The 26,362-nt window shown below is 35.7% G+C and overlaps 1 protein-coding gene across 2 annotated transcripts in view; it reads left to right on the forward strand.

Moving 5' to 3' along the window:
• Nucleotides 1-26,362, forward strand: part of RARS2 (arginyl-tRNA synthetase 2, mitochondrial) — a 77,302-nt gene that overhangs the window by 2,704 nt on the left and 48,236 nt on the right. Inside the window, exons 2-6 of one of the 2 annotated variants that reach the window (XM_074310329.1) lie at nucleotides 5,376-5,449; nucleotides 6,773-6,875; nucleotides 10,360-10,443; nucleotides 22,044-22,141; nucleotides 24,406-24,461. In XM_074310329.1, coding sequence (XP_074166430.1) covers nucleotides 5,376-5,449; nucleotides 6,773-6,875; nucleotides 10,360-10,443; nucleotides 22,044-22,141; nucleotides 24,406-24,461 — 415 coding nt within the window. The remainder of the gene's footprint in view (nucleotides 1-5,375; nucleotides 5,450-6,772; nucleotides 6,876-10,359; nucleotides 10,444-22,043; nucleotides 22,142-24,405; nucleotides 24,462-26,362) is intronic. The other variant, XM_074310330.1, reaches the window with a different exon arrangement.

A 26,362-nucleotide genomic window follows, 5' to 3' on the forward strand; every position in this document is an offset into this window, starting at 1 on the left:
TTATCTTTGATTCCTTTCTTTCCTTTTGGAGGGTGATCTACCTTGTAAGCAGGGTTTCATTCTGTATTTGTACCCAGTGTATTTGTATCTAATACCTACCATTGTGTCTGGCATAGCAAGAACTTAAATATTTGATGCTTGATAAATGAATGAATTAAAAAAATATATATTAGTTCTTACCATATACTAAGCACTGCACTAAGCATTTAGAGTTACAAATAGAAAAGGTCAAAAAAATTATGCAGAGTATTCTTTTTGAGGAGTGGTTTCTGCCAGCTCTGAAATTCTGCTATTTTGTGATAAGTTAAATGTAGTAGAATTTGTTGACCCACTTGGACAAAAACATCATAGGACAGGAGGGAAGATAAGGAAGCCGGGAGAAAAACATAAAGGTTTTAAGGAAGTAATAAACCTGGATATTAGGGGTTTAATAAGGAGACTAAACTTACTGGATCGGAGAGGATAAATTAAAGATAATTATTATATATATATATAAAATTAAAGATAAAAACCAAATATTAAAGGTTGCATAAAGTGGAGCTATTTGGTAAGGAGCTTTGAAATATTTATCTAATGCAGTGGTTTATAGCCTTTTCAAACTGCACAGCCCTTTAACAGCCTACTTTATTTGTGCAAATATTGATTGCCTATTTTCAGGACCCTATGCTAGGCAATGAGGCAGGTACTGACAATATGATCTTTAACAATGATGTAGTATGAGAAAATGGTACAATACATTTCTGCAACTTCTCCAACAAAATCTGAGGAAGAACCATACAATGTAGTGAAAAGAATAGGTAAGAAGACACCACAGGGGGTCATTTTTTTAATCACAGGTTATGGATTCAGCCTAAAGGCAAGTAATCAGGACAAGTATTAATATCAAAGGAGAACTCCTAGTAATGGCAGTCTGACTTTAGGACTCTGATAAAAGAGTTAGGGAGTCTCATAAGAAGTGAATCTTAGCTCTGTGTTCTGATTCTAAAGGAATAGGGACTTAGCTATTTACCTGGGCTCAGGTTTGTTGCTATCCTGCAAGGCAGAGTCTGTGGCCCTCCAAGAGTGTACCTAACCTTGTTGCTGTGAATGCACAGAACTCAACACAGAACGGTGTACTAGAGTTCTAATCAGGGTCAGGACTGTGGCTGAGAACCAGATAGTATTGGAAGCTTGCAAAGCTAAGATCAGGAAGGAAGCCCCTGGTCAGACTTTTTAGGATTGATAAAAGTTTGTGTTTTCTAGCCAAAGCTATCCATACATAGATGGATGCCTAAGGAATATCAAAGCATAGAGACTATAACAGTAAAACTCCAAATAATAAAAGTCAGGATCATATTATTTCCCACTGTTTCCTCCAGAAGGAGTGCTTATAACGACAAACACAAAGTCCCGGTTTAAGAAGTAAGCCTGAACTCCAAGACTTGTGATGGAGAGAGCTATCTGCATCCAGAAAGAGGACTGTGGGGACTGAATGTAGAACACAACATTTTCATCTTTTTTGTTGTTGTTTGCTTTTTTCTATTTTTTTCTGTTTTGATCTGATTTTTCTTGTGTAGCATGATAAATCTGGAAATATGTATAGAAAAACTGCACATGTTTAACATATATTGGATTACTTGCTGTCTAGTAGTGGGGGGAGGAGGGAAGAGGAAGAAAAATTTGGAACACAAGGTTTTGCAAGGGTGAATGTTGAAAACTATGCATTTTGAAAATAAGCTATTTTTTAAATGAAAAGAAAAGAAAAAGGTATTATTTTTAAAAATGTAAAAGAAAAAAAAGAAGTTAGGCTAGAAGAATGAATAAACAAAATAGACATCAATCTTAAATGGCTATTAGGGAGAGAAGACACCCAAGATAGAAACCCAGAAAAAAGAATAACCTTTAAAACATATATAGGGTATGCTTCAAAGAAAAACTCAATTTGGTCTTAAGATCAATAAGAATTACCACAAGAAATATAATGAGTCTAACTTAAAAATAATATTTTTAAATAAAACAAGAGTTCTGAAACAGATGGAAGAATTAATAGCTTAGTAGAAGAGGTTCAAAACTTTACTCCTTGAATATTAGAATGGATCAAAGAGAAGTTAATGATTCCATGAGACAATAAGAAATAATGAAATATAATTAGAGACTGAAAAAAAATGTAAGGTGTCTCATTTCAAAAACTTCTGGAAAACAAGAAGAAAGTTTACAAATCATTAACTCTCTAAAGCTAATACGAAAAAGAAAGATCCTTATCATTTTTATAAATCATGATTGAAAACTTCCCAAATCTCTTAGAACCAGAGTAAAAAAAAAAAAAAAAAATAGAATCTACTGGTCATCTGGAAAAAACCTTCAAACAAAAAATTCCATCAAGAGTTTTCTTTTTTTTTTTTTTCCCCCTTTTTCTGAGGCTGGGGTTAAGTGACTTGCCCAGGGTCACACAGCTAGGAAGTGTTAAGTATCTGAGACCAAATTTGAACTCCGGTCCTCCTGAATTCAAGGCTGGTGCTCTATCCACTGCGCCACCTAGCTATCCCCTATCAAGAGTTTTCAATAAAAAAAATTCTGCCAATAGCCAAAAAGAGAGTTCAGCCCTGAGTATCCACAATTAGGATCACACAAGATTTGGTAGCCACTCCATTTGAGCAACACAGAATTTGGACTGCCAAATTTTAAAAGGTAGAAAAAGGCTTACAAGAATAATTTACATAGGAAAACTAAGTGTTATATGTAGGGTCTGGAGTTAGGAAAGCTCATTTTCCTGACTTTAAATCTGGCCTCAGATCTTTACTAACTCTGACTGTTTGCCTCAGTTTTCACAAATAAAAAATGATCTGAAGAAGGAAATAGCAAACCACTCCAGGGGTTATGAAGAGTTGGACATATTGAAAACAACTGAACAACAATAACAATTAAATAGAGGTCTTCTAGGTAATTCTTAATGGAAAGACCCTAGAGAAGTAAAAATTTTGAAATAAAAACACTAGAGTTCAGAGAACAGAAAGGTAAAAATACAAAGGAACAGTCAGAGGGAACTAAATAAGTGATGAGGGAGATGTGTCCTTTCTGAATTATAATGTCAAGTTTTGAGAGTGGCTTTGTTAAAAGGAGGAAATTGCCATTTCACATAATCAGGATGGATAAGTGGAAGATTATATAAAGAGGAAGGAATAGGAACAGCATCACATCACTTTCATCTGAACTGCTTAAGAAAGGATAGAACATATACCCATTTATCTAAAACATGCTGTTGGGCAAATAATGAAACTTAATATCGAGATGAAAAATAAGGGGTTTGAGGGAAATGAGAGAGGGATAATTTGAAAGTAGTACTAGCCACTTTTAGAGAGGATGGATCAAAGAATTTTTAATGAAAAAAAAAAAAAAAGGAAAGTGTGAGTGGGGTCTGGAAAAGGGAAGTGAAGAAAGTTTAGGAAACTAGAAGCAAATTTTATTTCTATCTTTGCCCTGAAGGAGTTTATAGTCAGAAAAGGGAGTTGACTTCCATATGAAATAGAGGTTTGTGAACTGTCATTCTAGTGTTTTTAACTATTTCCCATATATACCTTCTGAATCCAATTCTTCCTGTGCAACAAAATATTCGGTTCTACACACATATATTGTATCTAAATTATACTGTAATATATTTAACATATATAAGACTGCTTGCCATCTGGGGGAGGGGGTTGGGGGAGGAAGGGAAAAAATCTGAATAGAAGTAAGTGCAAGGGATAATGTTGTAAAAAATTACCCATGCATATGTACTGTCAAAAAATGTTATAATTATAAAATAAAATAAAAAAAATTAAAAAAAAAAAAAAAAAAACTATTTCCCATATAAATAACTATAATATAAAGTCATGTAAAAGAAAAAGGACACAAAAGAAAGTGTTATGAATTGGAGGATGGATGGTTAATATAAGCAGGGAAGGTCATATGGAATAGGTGACAATTTGAACTGATTCTTTAGATAGAAATTTTGTTAGATAGAAATGTAGATAATTAAGGCTTTCCAAGTTCAGAGAAATGTGAAAAGAGGGACAGAAACAAAAAATTAAAAATGATGAGTAGTCTTAGGTAAAACATGGAAGGAGTAGATAAGTAGTGTGAGGTAAGGCTGAACAGTTAGGTTGAAACTAAATTTTAAAGCCTTAATGCCAGACTAAGAATTTTGTGCTTTATTCAGCAGATCAAGGTGAGCTTTTTGAAGGTATATGTTTAATATGCCCATACATATCTGTATGATTGCTTAGTTCTGTTAGTGAGAGATTTTTGAGTTAAAAGACTATTATTTTTCTATGTCCATGTTGTAAATCCAAAACCAAGTATATAATGTTTAATAAATTTTTGTTGAATTGAAAAACTGACCTGACTTATTCAGAATGGAAACCTCCAATAAAATACTACCCATGCAGTCTGTGTGTGTGCCTATGTATACGCGATGGTAAATTCGTTAATGTGACCTTGAGCAATTAATTTACTCTATAAAACATTTATAAAATTTAAGTGTTAGACTAAATACTTTTTGGGTTCTGTTCTTGCTTTCAGTTATGAACCTCTAATGATAAATATTAAAGACAAAAATTCTAAACTGAATTTTAAGTAGCCTTTTGGCTTAATTTAATGATTTTTTTACTTGATTTAACATTGTCATTTATTTAAAAGTTATTACTATAAATGTTAAAATAATTTGAAATTAAATTGGATTTGTTTTTAGCAGTTTAAATCAATTTTCCATCAGAATTGGTTTTGTTCATTCAAAATCTTAATCACTTGATGGTTAATTAGCAAGATTCTCATCTTATTTGCCAAGTGAAATTATTTATAATTGACTTGGATGAGACTATCTAGCCAGTGTTTCTAGGGGATTTCAGTATTATATATATTTTTTTAAAAATAGTGTTTGCTGAATTCAAATCCAGCCTCAGGCATTTAACAGTTATTGGCTGTGTCACCCTGGGCAAGTCACTTAATCCCAGTGGCCAAAGTGGGGTGGGGGTGGGGGAATAGTGTTTGGTTTCATGTTCAAAATAAATTAAAACCATTTTTTAAAAAGTTCATAACCTTGTAAAGTTATTTTTCAACATTTATTAATTGCATTGTATAATCAGATGACATTAAAAAATATCTGGATGTAATATGATGGAAGTTAGGCATGTTTATTTACTATGTGGAAATGTGAGTTTTATTTTGAGAATGTTTTCTTTTGTTTTTCTTTCTAAAGATCAGATTTCTGAATTATTGTTAGCATTTATTTTCATATCCTTATAAGTATTTTTGGCTTTTCAAAGAAATATTTAACATTGGATATCTTTGTTTAATGAAACTTTAAATCAATCAGTTAAAACAGTCATTTTGAATTGGCTTTTACTTTATTTTGATTTTAGCTATCCAGAGTTTTGGATCTTCCACCAGAAAACTTGATCAAGTCAATATCTGCAGTTCCAATCTCCAAAAAAGAGTAAGGTTTTTTTTTTTTCCATATAGTAAACTGAAATGCTGTTAACCTAAATTGATATAGCATGTGTGTACACACATTTTATGCTAGTAAACAAAATAGTTATGGAAGTAAAATTTTGTATATTAAAACATTTTCTCATTGACATACTGTAGAAATATATGTACAGAAAAATTATATTTCCTCTTTGAACAGTTAGTCTTGTCTAAAAGTTTACCTCAGGAAGTCATATCTCAAATAGAGATTGGGTGTGTAAGAATGGGAAATTTTTTAGACTATATAGATCCTGAAGACCCTTTCAACTATGAAATTCTGTAGTTGTCCTAAATATTGACTGTCATGGCAAGTTCTAATAATTTTTCTATATTATCTATACTCTGTTCTCTTGGAGAGGATTTTTTAATTTTTTTAAACTAGAAATTTAGAGCAAATAAAATAACTGGAACTTGTATGTAAATATAGTATCTCTTCATCTCACTCCAACCGTACTCTCTGGGGAACTTTGTTCTCAGAGCTAAATAGGATTAATGTACTTTGACATCTTTCTCAGCATAACATCACTTAACATTGAAATACATTTAAAACTATTCTCAGACCTATTTCAGTATAAGTGTAAAACATATAATTGGATCTCTTAAATATTCTGTTGATTTCATTAGTTTGTATATTCCCTCTATAACATGGAATGAAGCCTTTTTGTGCCTTTTCAGCTTGGGCTTGTTTTTATTTGTATCTCATAAATGATCTACCCAGTGTGTTAGAGTCCTTCCTCTTTTTTTCTATATTCTGTATCTTTTCTCTTTTGTGTGTGTGTGTTCTGAACATACCACTGATACTATGTGTGTTATCTATCAGTTGCTCTCATTCAAGAAGACAAGAAGCAATACCACTGTAATATCTTGAAACATCCAGGTTCCTCTCTCCCAACATTCCTATTATTTCTACACTAGCACTCAATTCTTCTGTTTGTGAGAACTGGATACAGAATAAACTTTTCCCTTGTTGGATATTGCACCTTTTGAAAATTGTTTCCTCGAGTGTAAAAAAAAAAAAAAAAAAGCAATAATATTTGCCTTGCTTAACTCTTTGGAACACTGAAGTATTCCAGATAATAGACTTGAGATTACTTGGTGTGTTGGAGGGGAAGAAAGCAAAAAGTGCAATGCAATTTATTGGTTCATTTTAAAATTTATTTTGCTTGATGTAAAAGCTTTTTAAAATTGTAAATAGAAGTTGGAAATAGAAAATAGTCATAGAACTTCTTTAGAGTACCTGTGAATTTTTTAATAGGGAGAAACAATTTTATTCTCTTTCAATATTTTTTAGAGAAGTAGCTGATTTCCAACTTTCTGTACATTCTGTGCTGGAGAGCAGCAGTGGTCACTCAAAACCAGATATTCAAGTTCAAGCCCGAAAACTAGCAGAGAAGGTATTTTTAAATACCTAATTTGTGTTTTTTGATTAGATATTAAGTTTATTACTGGGCTAAAAACAGACTGTCTCTTTAATCATACATTTATAGTAATCATTGCCCTTAGAAAGCTGACCAATGTGAAATAATTTTATTTAAAGCATTACTGTAAAACTATGATTTTTTTCAAATTGTATAAAAATAAATAAATTGTATAAAATTACTCTTGATTCAGCATCTTTTAATTTTCTGATTAAATACTTGGAGAATAAGTAGAGTATTAAATTTACAAATTATTTGAATCTGGGTAGACTTCTGGATACTTGGGAGAATGTAGTTAAAATGCAGAATGAATTGGATAAATTGAAGTAGTGGATAACAATTTTAAAATAGTTCTCGATAAAGATGAACATAAAATGAAAAGAAAATGATTAGAAAATCATTGGAGTTTGTATGATTTAATAAATCTCTTTTACTTCCAATAGCCACAGTTTGTTTAGTAGCAGGAAAAAAAAATGTAGGGATAATGAATGAGTAAGTTGCCTGTATAGTGGTATCAGAATGTGAACTTAGATCAGGTCTGTTAAAAAGGTAATTATAATCAAAGTAGAGAGAGAATTGGGATCAGAGATGGCATATAATAGGAATGGATGTTGGATTTTGTCAAATGCTTTTTCTGCATCTATTGAGATGATCATATGGTTCTTATTAATTTGATTATTAATATGGTCAATTATATTAATAGTTTTCCTAATATTAAATCAACCCTGCATTCCTGGAATAAATCCTACTTGATCATAGTGTATTATCCTGGAGATGATTTTCTGAAGTCTTTTTGCTAATATCTTATTTAAGATTTTAGCATCAATATTCATTAAGGAAATTGGTCTATAATTTTCTTTCTCAGTTTTCGATCTACCTGGTTTAGGTATCAGTACCATGTCTGTGTCATAAAAGGAGTTTGGTAGGACTCCTTCATCCCCTATTTTTTCAAATAATTTATATAACATTGGGGCTAATTGTTCTTTAAATATTTGGTAGAATTCACATGTGAATCCAAGAGATGGCATATAATAAAAAATAAAGGTGATTTAGCTAATAAAGGGATAACTAAGATGATAAAACAATCCTGCAAATAAGTAATAGGGTGTTGTTTTGTTTAATCTAATTCAAACTCTCTTTAGGAATGGTATCTATATATAGGTTTCTGTGTGAGTTAACCTGTAGTTGAAGTGTGAATCTCCTTTTACAGTGTTCCTGATAATGTCTGGCCTTTCTCTGTTGGAAGACTTCAAACTTCCTAAGGGAGCCTCTTCTGCATATAAATTAGCTTTGTTCTGAAACTTCCCATTTAGTCAAGCCAAAATAAAAAGAAAGCTTTTTTTTTTTTTTTTTTTTTAATTTTAAACTAATTAGAATGTAAGTTCCTTTCGAAGAAATATTATTTTGTTTTGACCAAGCACACTCAGCATTTAATGAATATTTTTTAAGGTGAAATGAAATAAAATCTTACTCTACAATTTCTACTCATTGTTCCTAATTTTGTTGTCTAGTGGTAAGCAAAAGAAGTCTAGTCCTTTTCCTTGGGATTTCCCTTCAAATATTTGAAGGCCCTAATGATGTTTGAAGTATTTTTTTTTTTTTTAATCTCTAGGCTAATCATTCTCTGGTCTTTATTTGTAAAACAAATAAAGAAACAAAATATTGTAATGAAGCTTTTTGTCTTTATTTTATAATCCTTGATAGTTCTTCCCCCATAAGGAGATTCCATTGGCCAGTTCTTTCTCATGAGGCCTAGTGGTACAATTGAGACTTTATATCTACTGGTTTGGGGTAATAGAGCCTAGCATTGAGTTACCTTCTTTCATTTCATTCAAAATTTGTCCTTTTTTGATCCTTTGTATCCATCATTTCTCAGAAATAATGACTAGAGGTATCAACAGTTTCATAATTTCCTCAGGCAGTAATATCATCTATACCTGTTACCTGAATGCAGAAGTTAATATACATAATAAGTAAGACACATAACTCAGGGAACTGATAGTTTTAGATATTATTATGAGTAGATATATAGAAAAACATGCCAGTGGTTGTCCAGACATCAACTGAATTTTTACATTATGTACATATAAATGCATGTGTAATATTTTAAATATTTTAGGCACATTGTTTTTGTTGTTGTTGTTTTGTCCCAATCTTTCATTTTTATTATGTATGATTTTTTTTTTAATTAAAGCCTTTTATTTATAAAACATATGCATAGGTAATTTTTCAACATTGACCCTTGCAAAACCTTATGTTCAAAATTTTTCCCTTCTAAACCTCACTCCCTTCACTAGATGGCAGGTGATCCAATACATGTTAAATAAGTTAAAATATGTGTTAAATCCAGTATATGTATACATATTTATACAGTTATCTTGCTGCACGAGAAAAATTGGATCAAGAAGGAAAAAAAAAACTGAGGAAAAAAATAAAATGCAAGCAAACAACAACAGAAAGAATGAAAATGCTATGTTGTGATCCACACTCAATTCTCACAATCCTCTCTCTGGGGGTAGATGACTTTTCATCACAAGATTATTGGAATTGATATGAATCATCTCATTGTAGGAAAGAGTTCATCAGAATTGATCATCATAGAATCTTCTTGTTAGGCACTTTATTTTGCAAAAATATTGGCTAATGGTTTCAGAGTGACATTTGCCAGTTCCTTAAGTTCTCCAAACTACATATCATCAGGCCTGTTTATTTGTACATATTTAATAAGTTAAAAACATGCACAATTCAAGAACCTTGTTCTTATGTGACTCTGAGAACTAACATATAGAACAAAAATAATTGACTAAACACCAGTTGAATTATTTACATTATGTATACTAATGTAAAATTTTTTAATATGATGCTACATGCTTTGTGATGCTCAGATACAAATAAAATGTATAAAATTTGCATGTCAGAATGATTGTTGTGATGGCAAGTCATCATCTCATTACCAGAAACATTTAGAATTTCAAAGAAGAATGGAGATTTGGAGTGGGACAGCATTTCATGATATAAAATATATGGATATAAGGCAGGAAGTGATGAAAGGGATAAACAAAAGAAGGGAAGTTGAAAAGAGTTTATCTTTAACATATTTTACATGTATTGGTCAGTCTGCCATCTGGGGGAGGGGGGAGGGAGGAGGGGGAAGGAGGGGAAAAACTGGAACAAAAGATTTTGCAATTATCAATGCTGAAAAATTACCCATGCATATATCTTGTAAATGAAAAGCTATAATTAAAAAATAATAATAATAATAATAATAAATAGGGTACTTTTACCTTGGAAAAAAAGGAAAAAAAAAAAAAAGAGTAATAAGCCTAGGAGAATAGAGACAAGATGCATTGACTAAAAAGAGTTCAGTGGATGCCCTTGCAGACCAAATACTTGTTTTCATCTTAGAATTGTATGTGCCTCTTTTCATTTAATATCTAATTTAATGTATTTATATCTCCAGCTAAAATGTGATACAGTAGTGAGTGAAATCAGCACTGGACCTGGGACAGTAAACTTCAAAATAAACAGGGAACTACTAACAAAGGTAAGAATTGTTAATATTTCATATTTGATAATTTAGACAAAAGGCAATTCTTCAATCACGGAAGCTCTTCTAAGATGGAATCTTTTGAAATTTACATGGAATCTTATATTTCAAACAGCGAGTATATATTGAGTGCTTGCTATTCAACATCTTGATTCAGTGTTTCTTAATCCATTATATACCAGATGCAGAGACCAAAAAAAAAACCCAACAACAGCAACTGTTTCTGCCCTTAGAGAGCTTATATTTTACTAAGGAGATAACCACATGTAAACAGATGATGTAAATACAAGTCATCATTGTACTTGGAACTATGGAAGTGTATGGAAGTGTAAAAATCATCTGCCTTCTGGGAACCTATATTCTGATGGAAGAAACTAGATTTCATTTAACACATTATAGGCAATACAAAATTGTCTGGTATAAGTAATAAGTAGAATCATGAAGGGACCTGGACTGAATTTTTAAAACCATCTAGTCCAACGCACCCCCTTTTTTTTCCCAGATAAGGAAACCAAAGCCCAGAGAAGTTAAAAAATTTATCTGTAATTAAGTAATAGAAACAGGACCCCCAAATCCATTTTACTTTCAGCTATGTAACTAACTGCCCAGACTTTGGAGATAGGGTCTATCATTGTGTATTTTTTCTTGATGGTTGTCATTCTGTTAGTATTTTTGATGGAGAAAATACATAATAACAAAAACTTAAATTCATTAATATTTCTAAATGGATTTGTATCTCAATGATAGTAATGTCTGTGGATTTGAAAAATAATAAGCTATTTCTGTGCAAAGCATACATCATTCTACAGAAGGTATGCATATTATTTATGGATTCACAGTAAATTCATAAGTCTGTTGCAATAATTATATGGTTCTTATTTTGAGAACAACTATTTTAGACTTCCCCAGTTTGCTGATCTTTTGCTATAGGTTTGATTTGATTTGTTCTTTATGTTCCAGGACATCTAGGAGTGATGCTTTCTGGATGATAACTTTCTGCATATAAAGTTAGTTTTAAGGTGGCATCACTCCATGCTGACTGTGCTTTTAAAAAAAAATCTTATATGTAGAGGAGCATGTTATAGAATATTTCAGTGTAATGTCTCTGCTCTAGGATTTAGAACAATACCATGCTCACAAAAGACAATAAATACTTTCCTCCTCTCCAAGATTCAGAAACCTATGCTAAGGCGTTTTAATCTTTAAGAATTGAGAAATCCAAAAACAGGCTAAAAGATTTAAGATAGTTTTAATATTGAGGTAAAATACAACCTATTTCTCCGAATTAATAATTCTATGGAACTGATCAATTTATTCACTTCAGAGTTTATAGAGTAGAGGTAAACAGGCTTTGTTTTAAGTATTCATTTTCCTTTGCCAGTTGCAAAATACTAGATGAAGAACCACGTTCCCATTTCTTTTTTTTTTTTTTAATGGGAAAATGGTGTTTATTTAATAAAATTTTGCTTTAAAGCTCTTTTGTATTGAATAATGCTGTATCTGATGATGGATGGTTAAAGTTACAAATTAGTCTTTGACAACTTTGTGATCTTATTGTTGGGGATGTGCAGGTTTTTGATGAGACAAGGCTCGGGTGAAGTAAAAGAATTTACTAAATTATAAGTAAAATTAGAAGTTTAAGTTTATTATAAATCATCAAGAGATCTCAAATGGAGCAGAACTCTTTGATGGAATTATAGTTCTGTCCCTTCTGCCCACCCGCCCATTCTTCCCACCCTCTTATATATGATTTGAGACTATACGGAGCTATTGGGTTTGAATAGGCTTCAGTAAGGCTATATAAAGTTTCATTAGTGATAGTTCAAATTGTATAGAGATTAAGTGAAGGTACTTAACTGTGAATTCAGTTCTATTGAAAGTTAAGTAGGGGTACTTAGCTTTAATTCAGCTCTATAGAAAACTTGGGTGGTGTCAGCTGAACTCTATAGAAAGGTAAATTAGGGGGGTAAATCAGAGCTGGGGTTGGGCTGGCTTCTAGGTCACGATAAGGTGGAAACTTATTTTTTGGGGGGGTCTCCAGCCTGTTTCCCTTGTCAGATTCCCATCAGATTCCCTCCTGAGACAAGTCCCACCAAATTCTTTTGGGGGAAAAAGGACGAAGGTCTCATCTTCTGTAGCTTCTTCATGCTGGAAATGGTCGTAGAAATGTCCCTAGTTCATTTGAGGGGTCCATGTCAGGAAGAGAAAGATGGGATCTGAAGATGGCAGCAGCCGAGTCTAGAGGGTGTGTGTCTCCTTGAGTCCCAGAGTCTGCGGGCTGTAGAAGCAGCTGAAAGTTTGAAGCTCGAAGCCTAGAAGAAATGACTCCCACCAGTAGTCTGAAAATACAAGGACCAAATAGGAGTAACAAGACAATTATTAAAAGTGGAGTTAGGATGGAGGTTAAGAAAGACCATGTCCATGAGCTCCACCCAAAGGAAGAGTTGGGAGGAGTAAGGATTTTCTCTTGAATGTCTTTCAACCCGCCAGCCTTTTACAACCACTGTCTCTGTGGTGTGGTGATGGGTAGATATGAGATCCTTCCCAGCCAGAAAGCAGGGTCAGAGTAGTTCCCCTGGGGATTGGCTAATACAAAAGGGGTGGCATCTACTGAGGAGCTGGTGGCCTGTGGGAATGGAGCCTTTGCAAAAAATGCATTAGGTCACATATGGGACCCACCCTGAGGGTGGTGATGACACCCCCAGCAGTCCTGGACACCCCCATTCCCCGCAGAGTTCCCGAGTCTGACTAGGAAGTTGTCACCCCATTTCCCAGGACCCACAGAGTAGGACCAAGAAAGCTGGAGAGAAAGTATCAAGAGTAGAGACCTCATAAGGAGAAAGAAAGGAGATTAGCCTGAGAAGCTTCTTTCTCCAGCGTCTTTCCCTGGGCGTCTTGCGAAAGAGAAACTTCAGGTCCTCTATGGGTTCACAGGAATAAACTGAGTTATCTGAAACAGAAGCAACATGTTTAATCCTAGAAATATGAGTCCAGCTGGGGGACCCTTCCAGTTTAACTGCATTTGGAGCAGTTAAGATGACCTTGTATGAGCCTTTCCACTTCACATGTGGGGGGTCAGACCCCTGGGCTTTCCAGCTCTTTAAATAAAAAACCATATCCCCGGGATTGACAGGGGAATTGGCTGAGTAGGAGCATCTGTGGGTTTGGGGAGATGCTCATTTGCTTATTCAGAAAGGGCCTTCTGAATTGCACCAAGTTGTGAAGCAAATCGAGTGACCAGATGTTCTGGGTCGACAAGAATGTCGGTTGTTAGAAAAGGCCTTCCATACAAGAGCTCAAATGGGCTGAGCTTCATAGATTTTCTGTGGGCAATTCTGATTCTAAGAAGCCCGATTGGGAGATTTTTAATCCAATCTTCTGGAGTCTCCAGACTTAATTTAGTGAGGACTCACTTAAGGGTATGGTTCATTTTCTCCACCTTCCCCGAGGCTTGGGGCGGTGATAAGTAATTTTAAGAGCCTTTGCTACAATTTGTGTCACCTGAGAAATAAAGGCAGGCCCATTATCACTCTGTAACGAGGCGGGTAAACCAAAGCAAGGTATGATTTCCTTTAGCAAGCATTTGGATACCTCCTGGGCTTTCTCAGTCCTGCAAGGAAATGCTTCTACCCAGTTAGTACATGTGTCCACTAACACTAGAAGCAACTTGAAACCTCTGCAGGGGGCATATGCGTGAAATCTAGTTGCCAGTCCTCGCCAGAGTAAGTGCCTCTTCTCTGAATTGGCTTCAGGAGAGGTGGGGGTTTAACGGCTCCCTCAGGATTCACCTGGGCACAAATTGGACAGGCCTGGCAGACCTGCCTGATCGTTTCCCCCAGCTTATGGCCAGTGAAAGAAAACTCATTCAACCAAGGAGTGGAGGGCATTCCTCTCCAGATGCGTAGCCTGTTGCAGACCAGAGATCAGTTTCCACTGATTTGCCTCTGGAACTAAGAGGTGGTCTGAGGTAGTATGGTACTAACCAGAGGGAGAAAGGGTGTACCCCCTTTATTCTACCAGAGCTTTCTCCTGTGTGCTATAGGAAGGAGTAAAAGACTCAGTTAGCTAGGGAATTAAAGGTGTCAATAGGGGCATGAGGGCAGCCGACTTAGCAGCTGCATCTGCCAGCCTATTTCCCTTAGCCTGAAGTGACTCTCCCTTCTGGTGCCCTCTGCAAAATATAACCGAGACCTCCTTGGGTTCGTGGACAGCTTGTAATAGACGTAGAATTTCTCCGGAGTGCTTAATGGGAGAATTCCTTGCTGTTAACAAGCCCTTTCTTTCCAAATAGCTCCATGAGCATGCAAAACATGAAAACATATTTGGAATCAGTATAAATATTGACTTTCATCCCCTTCCCCAGTTCTAAAGCCCTGGTTAATGCTATAAGTTCGGATTTCTGTGCCGAGGTGCCAGGAGGCAATGGCTTAGCTTCCAGGGTGTTATAAAGAGATACCACTGCATAGCCCGCCTTTCTCTCCCCATCCTTGAAGAAGCTAGACCCGTCCATGAACCATTCCCCATCTGGGTTCTCAAGAGGAATTTCCTTCAAGTCAGCTCTGCTAGAATATACAGAGTCTGTAGTTTCCTTGCAATTATGGACAATCTCTCCGTATTGAGAGACGTCAGGGAGAAGGGTGGCAGGATTTAGCGTGTGGCAAATTCTAAGAGTCAAGTCAGGGGTATCTAATAAGAGAGCCTGGTATTTAGTAATTCTCCCACTTGAGAGCCACTAGAATGCTTTGGACCCTGTGTGGGGTTAAAACCTGTAATGGCGACCCCAAGATCAATTTAGAGGCTTCCTTTATTAAGAGGGCAGTCACAGCTACCGCTCTAAGTCAGGAAGGCCATCCTAGAAAACTGAGTCCAGCTTCTTTGAAAAATAGGCCACTGGCCTGGGATCTGGTCCCAGAGACTGAGTAAGGACTCCCAAAGCCTGCCCACGCCTTTCATCTACATACAGAGTGAAAGGTTTCTGTAAGTCAGGCAGGGCGAGAGCAGGGGCAGAGGTTAACTTGGCTTTCAAGGTTTTAAAAGCATTGGCCTGCTCAGGCCCCCATTCGAGAGGAAGGTTATCGGGACCTTGAATAGAATCATAGAGGGGCTTAGTAATAATCCCAAAGTTTGGAATCCAGATCCTGCAGAAGCCTGCCATACCTAAGAAGGTTCTCAGCTGTTTTTTAGAAACAGGAGGTGGGATACTTAAGATAGCCTGCTTCCTCTCCTCAGTTAGAGAGCGAGAAGTGGGGGTGAGATTGTGACCCAAATATTTGACAGATTGGCGGCAATGTGGGCCTTGGATAGAGAGACCCTGTGACGTCTTGAGGCTAAAAAATTCAAGGTCTTTACAGTCGATACCAGAGACTCCTCCCTAGTAGGACTGCAGAGCAAGATATCATCCACATATTGAATAAGGCTGCTGCCGGGCAGCTCAAGATCTCTCAAATCTTTAGCTAAGGCTTACCCAAATAAATGTGGACTATCTCTAAAACCTTGAGGAAGGACCACCCAGGTTAATTGACCAGGAAGTCCACCTAGCTTTGCCCATTCAAAGGCAAAGAGAAATTGGCAGTCCTCGTGCAGAGGAATACAAAAGAAAGCATCTTTTAGGTCCAGGGTAGTAAACCATTGAGTATTCCCTGGGATCTGGGTAAGTATAGTATAGGGATTAGGTACTATGGGATGGATTGGGATAACTGCTTCATTAATTGCCCTTACATCTTGCATTATACTATACTCCCCATTCGCTTTCTTAACAGGAAGGATAGGAGTATTACAGGGAGATAGGCAGTGGACCAGAAGTTTAAACTTAAGGAACTTCTCAAAGGCTGTAACCGGATCCTGTCCTCCTGCTTAATTGGACATTGCCGTCTATGTGGGAACACAGTAGGATCCCATAGCTTAACGAGGGCTGGTGTAGCATGCGTTGCCCTTCCAGGAATGCCCTGATCCCAGACGGAAGAGTCTATGTCCTCCCAGATTTCATAAGGAACATGGGAAGGTCTCAGAAGGAGCAAAAATATATCACTTGGAGATTTGAGCAGAGAGAATTGGGTTCCCAGCTTCTCCATTAAATCCCGACCCAATAGAGGAGTGGGACAAGAAGGAATAATTAAAAAGGAGTGTGGAAACAGCAAATCTCCATATCTACAAGGTAGAGGAAAAGTTTCCAGCAGCTCTGGAGGTTCCCTTCAATCCCCATTATTTTACAGGGGGAGGGGCGTGTTGGACCAGAGTGGGATAATAGAACCGAAAAACAGGCCCCAGTATCAAATAGAAAATTAATGTGCTTACCTGCCACGTCTAGAGAGTCACCCTGGGTTCGGCTTCGCTGATGGAGAGAGGTGGGGCCTCGCCGAACCCCGGGCCCGTCATACCGAGTCCTGAGAGGACTGGAGGGCCAGGTTTGAGGCAGTGGCTCTAACCCCTCTCTGGGCAGTCCCTTTTCCAGTGTCCTTCCTTGTGGCATGTAGGACAAGGATCTGGAGGCTTTTTCTGGGGGCATGTTCTCGCCTAGTGACCCTGCCTCTTGCATTTAAAGCATGAACGGGTCTGATCTCTGAAATGGTGGCCACTAAAAGCTGAGCCTGTTCTTTATTTCTGGCTCTGGCCCTGCGATCCTTCTCCATTGCTGCTGCTTGGTCCCTATTATTGAACACCCCAAAAGCAACTTCTAATAATTGAGTCATGGGGGTTTGAGGCCGGAGGGCCAATTTTTGTAGCTTCCTTCTGATATCTGGGGCAGACTGGTAAATAAAATGCATGCTAAGAACCGTGACACCCTCCTGAGAAGTGGGGTCCAGATTAGTGTATTTTCTCAGGGCCTCTTCCAATCGACCTTGGAAGAGAGCGGGATTCTCCTCAGCTGTTTGAGTAATCCCCCTGAGCTTGTCATAATTGACTTGCTTTTTGATTCCTTTCTTCATGCCCTCAATGAGGCAGGTTAGTAGATGGTCTCTCCTCTCTCTATCCCTGCTTCCCTCCTGATAGTTCCATGAGGGGTCTGATAGAGGTACAGCAACAGCCCCTGCCTGGTACCTAGCAGGGGAGGAGGAAGCCATCTCGTCCCCGAATTTCTGAGCTAAATCCCAGATTCGCCTTTTCTCCTCTATGGTACAGGAAGAGGAGATTATAATATTAATATCTCCCCAGGAAAGATCATATTGAAGGGTGATGGCTTTGAATCCGTCAATATATTTAGTAGGATCCTCAGAATATCTGCCCAATTTTTCCTTGATTTGGGAGAGATCCGACATGGACTTGTACTCTGAGTACTCTCCCCCCCCCCCCCCCCCCCAGGGTCGGCGACTTCCCTCAAGGGGAAGAGATTAGAAGGAGGCTCCTGATCCACAGCTGTAGCGGAATCAGGCTCCCGTGGGGGAGAAGGGGAATCTACAGTTTCAGCCCCGAGGAGGGCAAAGGCCTTGAGACTGGCCAGCCTCAGAGGAGAGCGGAAGGGATTGGGTTGAGGAGAAAGGCAGCCCACTTCGTGAATGAGAAGGACTAAGAAGTGGGGGTTGGGCATTTCCAGAACAACTCCGGTGGAGAGGGGAGTCCTATATCTTGGGACCCTGCGTCCTGTTTCTGATAAGGAGGTGGTCCTGGAGTGAAAGGTTCTGCTGAGAGCCAGAGGATGGAGCAGATGCTTCTTCCCTTGAAGGAGTAGAGAAGAGAGGATCGTCTAAAAGGTCAATTTCTTCCTCTCCATTAGATTTGGCAAGTAACGCTTTGCAATTTGGCCTTGGTTCAGTGTCCTGCGCTAGAGCCATGAAGGCCTGAACATAAGGGACTTCAATCCACTTCCCTTGTCTCCTGCAATATAAGTCCAACTCCTTAATAATTTTATAATCTGTTGAGCCGAATATGGGCCATCTTTGCTGGCCGCCTAGAAGGTACTTTGGCCAGGTATTTTTGGAAAAATGAATTAGTTTTTTTGTTTTGAGATCTCTTATGCCAAATTTGTCTTTGTTTTTTAAGAGACACCCTAGAGGTGAGTCTTTAGGAATGGATGAGACAAATTGACCCATTCTTGCCTTAAGCCTCAAAAATTACGCAAGAGCCGTAAAGCACCCTGAATTTTTCCCAATAGCTCCTTCGTTCTCCAAGGTGTCCCTCAAGAGAGAGAGAAAAAAGAAATCGCAGAAATCCTTATCGCAAGCGTCCCCACAAGTAAGGATTTTGCTTGGGCAGAAAAATGCCCCGGCAGACAAAGTTGATCCAGATCTTTGGCTGCTCACAGCTATGGGGGTTCAGAGAAAGAGGGGGCTTACCTACAACTGGCTCTGTCGATTCCCCGTACGGGCCACCAGGTTTGTTGGGGACGTGCAGGCTTTTGATGAGACAAGGCTCGGGTGAAGTAAAAGAATTTACTAAATTATAAGTAAAATTAGAAGTTTAAGTTTATTATAAATCATCAAGAGATCTCAAGTGGAGCAGAACTCTTTGATGGAATTATAGTTCTGTCCCTTCTGCCCACCCTCTTATATATGATTTGAGACTATACGGAGCTATTGGGTTTGAATAGGCTTCAGTAAGGCTATATAAAGTTTCATTAGTGATAGTTCAAATTGTATAGAGATTAAGTGGAGGTACTTAACGTGAATTCAGTTCTATTGAAAGTTAAGTAGGGGTACTTAGCTTTAATTCAGCTCTATAGAAAACTTGGGTGGTGTCAGCTGAACTCTATAGAAAGGTAAATTAGTGGTACTTAACAGAGGTGGGGTTGGGCTGGCTTCTAGGTCATAATAAGGTGGAAAGTTTTTTTTGGGGGGGGGTCTCCAGCCTCAGTTTCCCTTGTCAGATTCCCATCATTATTTTCATTCTTTGATCTCAATTCTTGATGTTTGTTATTTGATTCAGAGTGATAACCTAGCCTGTTTTTTTAAAGGTGAAATAAATGTACTGGGGAGAGACCTTTTTGTGGCTATGGACTTAATTGTCTAAGATTTAAGTAATTCATTTTGAGGTGCCACATAAAGGAATTAGCCCTAGCCCCAAGGCATTGTAGATTGCATTGCCTCTGTAGTTAGCACTGTTCCTAAAAGATCTCATGAGAGAGAAATTTTTTTTTTTTTCAATTAATGATCAGGATTAAACTCAAAAGATAAGTGTGTTGTGCTATTTCTACTTATTGTACCTACTTCCATTTCCCTCTTTAGTCAGATATTAAAGAAATAGCCTATCAGAATATATTTAGTTGCACAGGTAGACTTACATTTAATATGTCCAAAATTCCTACCTTCTCTATTATACCATTTTCCCAGTCTCTCAGGCTCACAGCTTAGGAATCATCCTCAACTCTTCAGTTTCTCACTCTCTTTATCCAGTATGTTGCCAAGGCCCATCAGTTTCACTATTGCAACATCTCTCATAACTGCCCCCTTCTTTACTCTAGCACTGATACTACTCTAGTGCAGACCTTCATCACCTCATACCTAGATTATTGCAAAACCCTGCTGGTGGGTCTGCCTATCTCAAGTCTTTTCCCACTTCATTCTATTCTCCATTTAGCTTTCAGAGTGATTTTCCTAAAACACAAGTCTGACTATATCACCAATCCTACTCAGTAAACAATAGTGGTTCCCTATTCTCATGACCAAATGCAAAATGTTCTCTTTGATATACAAAGCCTTTCATAATGTGGCTACTGCCTATCTTTTCAGTTTTATTGCGTTTTGTCCCCAAGCACATATTCTTTGATCCAATGACACTGATCTCCTGGCAGTTCCAAAAATGAGACATTTATCATTTCTCATCTCTGGACATTTTCTTTGGCTATCCCTCATTCCTGGAACTTTCCTCATTCTCTGTCACCTCAGGGGAGCAGACTTACTTTTGATGCTTACTTTTTTGATGGTATAACTTAAGATTTTTTTTTATACCTCAGTGATCACTCAAGGTTTGATAGTATGCTGCTGGCACAGAGCATAGTGATTGGGAAAGAATAAAATAAAAAGTGTTCAGCAAAGAACAAAAGAATAACCTACAAAGAAGCAAAGATGAAAGGTCATGAATATAAATGTCATATATACTCTCTCAAAATGGAAATTTATTGTTTACTTATTTTGAATCCTTCCTGTTCTGCTAGACACATTATAATGTTTTGTTTTTCTGTCTTTTGGTTTCTTACTTTGTATTTAGTTATAAGTAGATTGATGTTTTTTGTTGTTTGTTTGTTTTTTTAAGAAAAAGGAAACTTTGTAATAAATGTGCATAGTTAAGCAAAACAAATTCTTATGGGGCAACTAGATGATACAGTGGATAGAGCTTCAGCCCTGGAGTCAGGAGGATCTAAATTCAAATATGGCCTCAGACACTTAACATTTACTGGCTATGTCACCTTGGGCAAATCACTTAGCTGTAGTTGCTTCACACACACACAAAAATTCCTATTACGGCTATGTCCAAAATTACATAGACCTTAAGTTATTAACAAAAGAGTGTGGAAATAGGTGCACAATAATGCTAACTAACATTTTGTATTGTATTTGGGGTCAGAGGATATTGTTTTGAATCCCCTGGGAAAAACATAACGTCCCTGAACCCTTCTGTTTCCTGATATATAAAATGAGGGTGTTGGACTAGATGGCCTTCAAGGTCCATCCTATACTTTATGAAGTTATTAAATTTTCCAAGCATTTTTTGTGCATTGTCTCATGGTCTTTAAAATTACCATATGTGATCAGTGCTATAGGCCTAAGTCTCATGGACATTTTAGAGATGAAAATTTGAGGCTCAAATAGGTTAAATAACTTGCCCATGATCATTCAATACAATTTATGTATATTGAAGGTAGAATATGAACTCGGCTAGTTCCTTCAAGTCCAATATTGTTTCTGCAGTGCCCAGATAAATCTACCTTAAATTAAATTCTATTTTTTAGAGAGAAAATTCAGTATGTAAAGATTATAATCTGCCTTCTATCACAGCACTCTACTGAAACTGCTCTCTCTTACTCTCCTTGAACTATAATATCTGAAGTTTATGACCATCTAGCCTTTTGAATGTCCACTTCTTTCTTTAGAAAAATATTTTTATTATTTTTTATTAACTTCTAAAACTTTTTTTTCTTTCTCTTGTTATTTCCTTATCTCTTTGTACTCCTTGAGCCGTAGGTATCTTAAAAAGGTTTTTATTTACCCCTCCTCCATCTATTTTATTTCTGCTCCTGTAAGGTAAATTATCACTTATATTCATATGACTTCCAAATCTCTACATCTAATCTCCAGTCTCTTCCCCAGATATTTCATCTCATATTTCCAGCTGCATACTATATTTCCTTACTTGAACATCTCACTTATTCATTCCATCCTACACTGGATTCAATATATCCAAAATTTTGGTACTCATATTCTTCCAAAACACTTGGTCTTTTACGTAACTTCTATATTTCTCTTGATGTTGCCAGCATCCTTTCACCTGTGCTCTGAATCTTAAGAGTCATTTTTGATTCTCTGCTCTCAGTCTTTAGCTTTTCCAAGCTCCTGAAGGTAGAGATTTACATGAAGAAATTGCAGTTCTCTATTGAATAATAAGAAAATCCGTTTTTCATAGTAACTTTTTAAAGAATTAAATTCTGATTGCATTTATTTTTTTAGACAGTGCTACAACAAGTATTTGAAAATGGTGCAAATTATGGATTAAAAAGTGAACTTTTTTCTGATCTTCCCCAGAAGAAGGTAGTGGTTGAATTTAGGTGAGTATATATACTTAGATACTAAACAATTCATATAACTAATTGAGAAAGTACTTTTCAGGTTGGTGCTTTGCAAACATTAACTACTTTCATATTATTTTAAAGTTGGAGAACCTCAAAAGCAAAGCTTTTAGGATCTGAGGTCACAATGCATTATATAAGACATGAGTTTATAGATAATCAATCCAGAGATTTTTTTCACTCATTAGATTCTTTGTCTTTTGTCTTTTTAAAAAATAAAGTATCATTTATTTTCTTAGTAAAAAAATGTTTCTCTGCACAGCATCCTTTTGAGATGTGTTGCTTATTATTATTGTTCTTAGTGTACAAAGCTTTATGGAAAATCATTAAAATGTTAGTTTGGGTTATATACTATTACTTGAAATAATCTCAGTAGTTATCCTTACAGTTGTGTTTGTGGTCTATTTTTAAATAACCAAAGAGAAGAGAATACCCTGTCAGTGTATAGTTGGTCATGAGACAATATTTTTAAAATGCTATACATGTTAGTTTTATTTCTGTAATAAATAAAGAATAGCAGTAACAAATTCTTATTTTTCTATGTGGAAAGTAAAAAAATGTTATAAATAATTGTTGGTTTTTTTTAAGTTAATATTTCTGTGGGAGGACTTAAAAATAATAGTCATTGAATATTAATTCTTTGAAATGAAAATGAGAGTTCTTTGAAAGAAAAAAATACTCACATGTTACATAAACCTGATTTGGGGAAAATGACTAGCCTCTAATCAGATGCTTAGTAAGGTCAGAAAACTGCTTAGTAAAGGAACCAGAAAAAAGGAAATAAATGGCTTCATGGATTATTTCATTCTGGTGATACTGGAATCTGGATAAATAGCCTATTCCATTTTTAGTAATCATATCTTTCAAAATGCCTATGTAAATGAAAAATAGTCCTCTCCCCTTGAAAGTGTCGGGATTTCACAATGACAAATCATCTTTGATTTTCACATTCTTTTGATTCTAATCATCACACCAATCTTCTATTTTGCTACCTTAGTTCCCCTTAAAATAATCTTTTTAAATTTTGTATTAGACAACAATTTTAGCTAGGTATATATATGTCATTGTGATTAATGGTGCTACCTCATAACTAATAGGTTCTTTTCAATTAAAGATCATTGTTTCTCCCTGATCTTTGCCTACTTGACATTTTCCTGAACCTTTATAGCTTTATTTTTGTTATTAATTTTTTTTGTTGTTGTTACATTTTAAGTTTCAAACTCTCTTCTTCCTGTCTTCCTTTTCTTATAGTATGGAAAAGAGAAGGCTACAATTTACCACACAGTTACCAATATATGTAAAACTATACTACATAGACTTCTGTTTATCAGTTCATTTTCTGGAGAGGGATACCATCTTCTTTCATAGAAACTTTATAGTTGATTTGATTTTTATAGTACTCAGAATAACTTCATTGTTCACAATATTGCTGTACCTGTATATAGCATTATCTTGATTCTATTCATTTCACTGTTTTAAGATAATTATTTAATTTTTAATTTGTGAAATAAAGCATTTCCTTTACATAGTGTTTTTTAAAAGATGGTTGCATATGTAACTGTAAATCTGTTATGTACGACTTGCTATTCCTTTTAAATATATAATATTGTGTAAATTTCTTTTTTTTTCTTCCCCCATCCTAGAGATAGCTAGTATTAGACACAAATGTGTGTGTGTGTGTGTGTGTTGTCGTGAGTGTGTGTGTGTGTGTGTGTGTGTGTGTGTGTGTGTATGTGTGTGTAAAATCATTCTATACATACTTTTTAAAAAATCAGTTCTTTTTCTAGATGCAGATAGTATCCTTCTTTCATAAGACTTTTATAGTTAGTTTGGGTATTTATAAGTCAAAGTGACTTATTTGCTCAAAGTTGTCCTTAAAACAATTTTGCTTAACTATATACAACATTCTCTTGGTCTTCTCATTTCACACTTATTATTTCTTTTGGAGGTCTGTATAGGTTTTTCTAAGATTATTGAGCTCATCATTTCTTATATAGCACAGTAGTATTCCAGCACAATCACATACCACAATTTGTTTAGCCAGCCCCCAACTGATGGGCATTCTTTCAATTTCCATTATATACAGTTTTATAACTCTTTGGGCATAATTCCAGATTACTCTCCAAAATGGTGGGATCAGTTCACAGTTCCACCAACTGTATTAATGTCTACTCTACGTCTTTTAAACTTTACACAGAAATCAACTTGCAATGTTGTATATTTTTTATTTCTGTTTTTTGCAGTTCACCTAATGTTGCCAAAAAATTTCATGTGGGACATTTGCGTTCTACAATCATAGGTGAGTGCTAAAGATATCTTGGGACTATATTAAAAGTCAAAATCACTGTCACTGCTTATTTGTATGAATATGGACATGATATTTAATAAAAATACAATTTAAACTAAAATGTGTTTTCTACTAAAAGATTAAATTTAAGAGTTAGGAAATTTTTTCTACAGATCTTTTAATTTGTCAGCTTTCTTTTACAGTGTGTTCCCTAAAACAGAGTACAGAATTCTAGCTTTGGTCTATTCTGTTAAAAAATTGCAATATAACTGTGGTTTTCCTTAGTCTGTATACTATACTTCTACTATACTTCTATTAATGCATCTCAATATTGCATGAGTTTTCAAAGAAATCTATCACATATTGTTTATAGCCAAATAAAATCTAGCTTTTTCTTATAGACATTAGTATAGGTCAACCTATCCTATGAACAAGCAATTGGTTTTTGAACCTAAATTCTTGATACTTTTGATTTGGATAAATTAAATTTTGGGAGGCCGAATATCAAAGTTAATAATGAATGAAAGGATGGATGAATGGATGGATAAGCTATGATTAATGCAGTCATATATGCAGACAAAAATAGAATTTTTGTCTTAACAGGACTGAGATTGCTTATTTAATGAAATATAATTACTTGCTTGCTTCTGAAGATAACTGAATAAATCCAAAACAAAACCCATCAAACATGATAGAAAAAAGAATGGTACATTTATTTTCTCACTCCTTTTGCCTCTTTCCCTTCCTTCCTTTTTACACTTATCTTTCCTCTCTTCCTGTGATTTTATCAGTGTAAGAAGTTCCCAATAGGAAGTTTTTCTACTTATGGAGAATAGTATGTCTTCTGCTGTATACAGTCTTAGAACATTAGACCTCGATGGTTGATTTATCAGATTGATAAACCTAGTAGGAATAAGGAGTGAGATTTGATCTACTACACTAAGTTGGGATACTATGCAATTTTTAAAATATCTTATTGATGCTTTATTTTTTATATTACTGTCAATTCTCAATGACTCTCCCATAATCCCCAATATTCTCTTTAGTAACAAATAAAATACAGTTAAGAAAAACAAATAAACATTTAGAAAATGCAAAGCTCATTCTACATCTGTAGTTGATCACCTTGATCAATGGGAGATAGGCATAACTTACCATCTTTCCTTTAAGATCATGCTAGTCATTTTATTGTTGATTTCCTTTCTATTTTATTATCATCACATAAATTTTGCCCTGATTCTTCTCATTTTGCTCTTTATCAGTTCATATGAGTCTTTATGTTTTCCTGAATTCTTCTGATTTGTCATTCTTTTATAGAACAATAATACTTAGTTGGATAGATATAGCATAATTTGTTCAGCTCTTCCCCATTTAGTGAGGTTTCTTTCAATTTCTTTACCTCTGCAAAATTACTGGTGATGAATAATTTGTTCTCTATGAGAATCTTCCCTCTGTCTTTGACCTCCTTTGGATATATTCTGGTCATGGATAAAATAATATTTACAGGTTTGTTATTTTTTGAGTTAATTGCAAATTATTTTGTAGAGAGGGATTGAAGTACTTCATAGTTCTAGCAGTGCATTACTGTGTTTGTTTTCCAATAGCGCCTTTAACATTTGCTGTTTCATCTTTTCCTGTCTCAAGGCAACTAGGTGGCTTAGTAGAGTCTACTTGCAGTCAAGAAAACCTGAGTTTGACTCCTGCCTTAGATGCTTAATTTTGCTGCATTATCCTGAGAAAAACCAGTTAACTTCTGTAGGCCTCAGTTTCCTCATCTCTAAAATGAAGAGATTGAATTTAATAGCCTCAAAGATCCCTTATTTAAATTTAATATCCTATGAACCTATGAAGTGTGTGGAAGTAAATTCTGTACTCTGCATTTTAGATACTAACCTGCCTTAAACAATTTTTTC

This window comes from Sminthopsis crassicaudata, chromosome 4 (assembly GCF_048593235.1).
Source record: "Sminthopsis crassicaudata isolate SCR6 chromosome 4, ASM4859323v1, whole genome shotgun sequence".
NCBI lineage: Eukaryota > Metazoa > Chordata > Mammalia > Dasyuromorphia > Dasyuridae > Sminthopsis > Sminthopsis crassicaudata.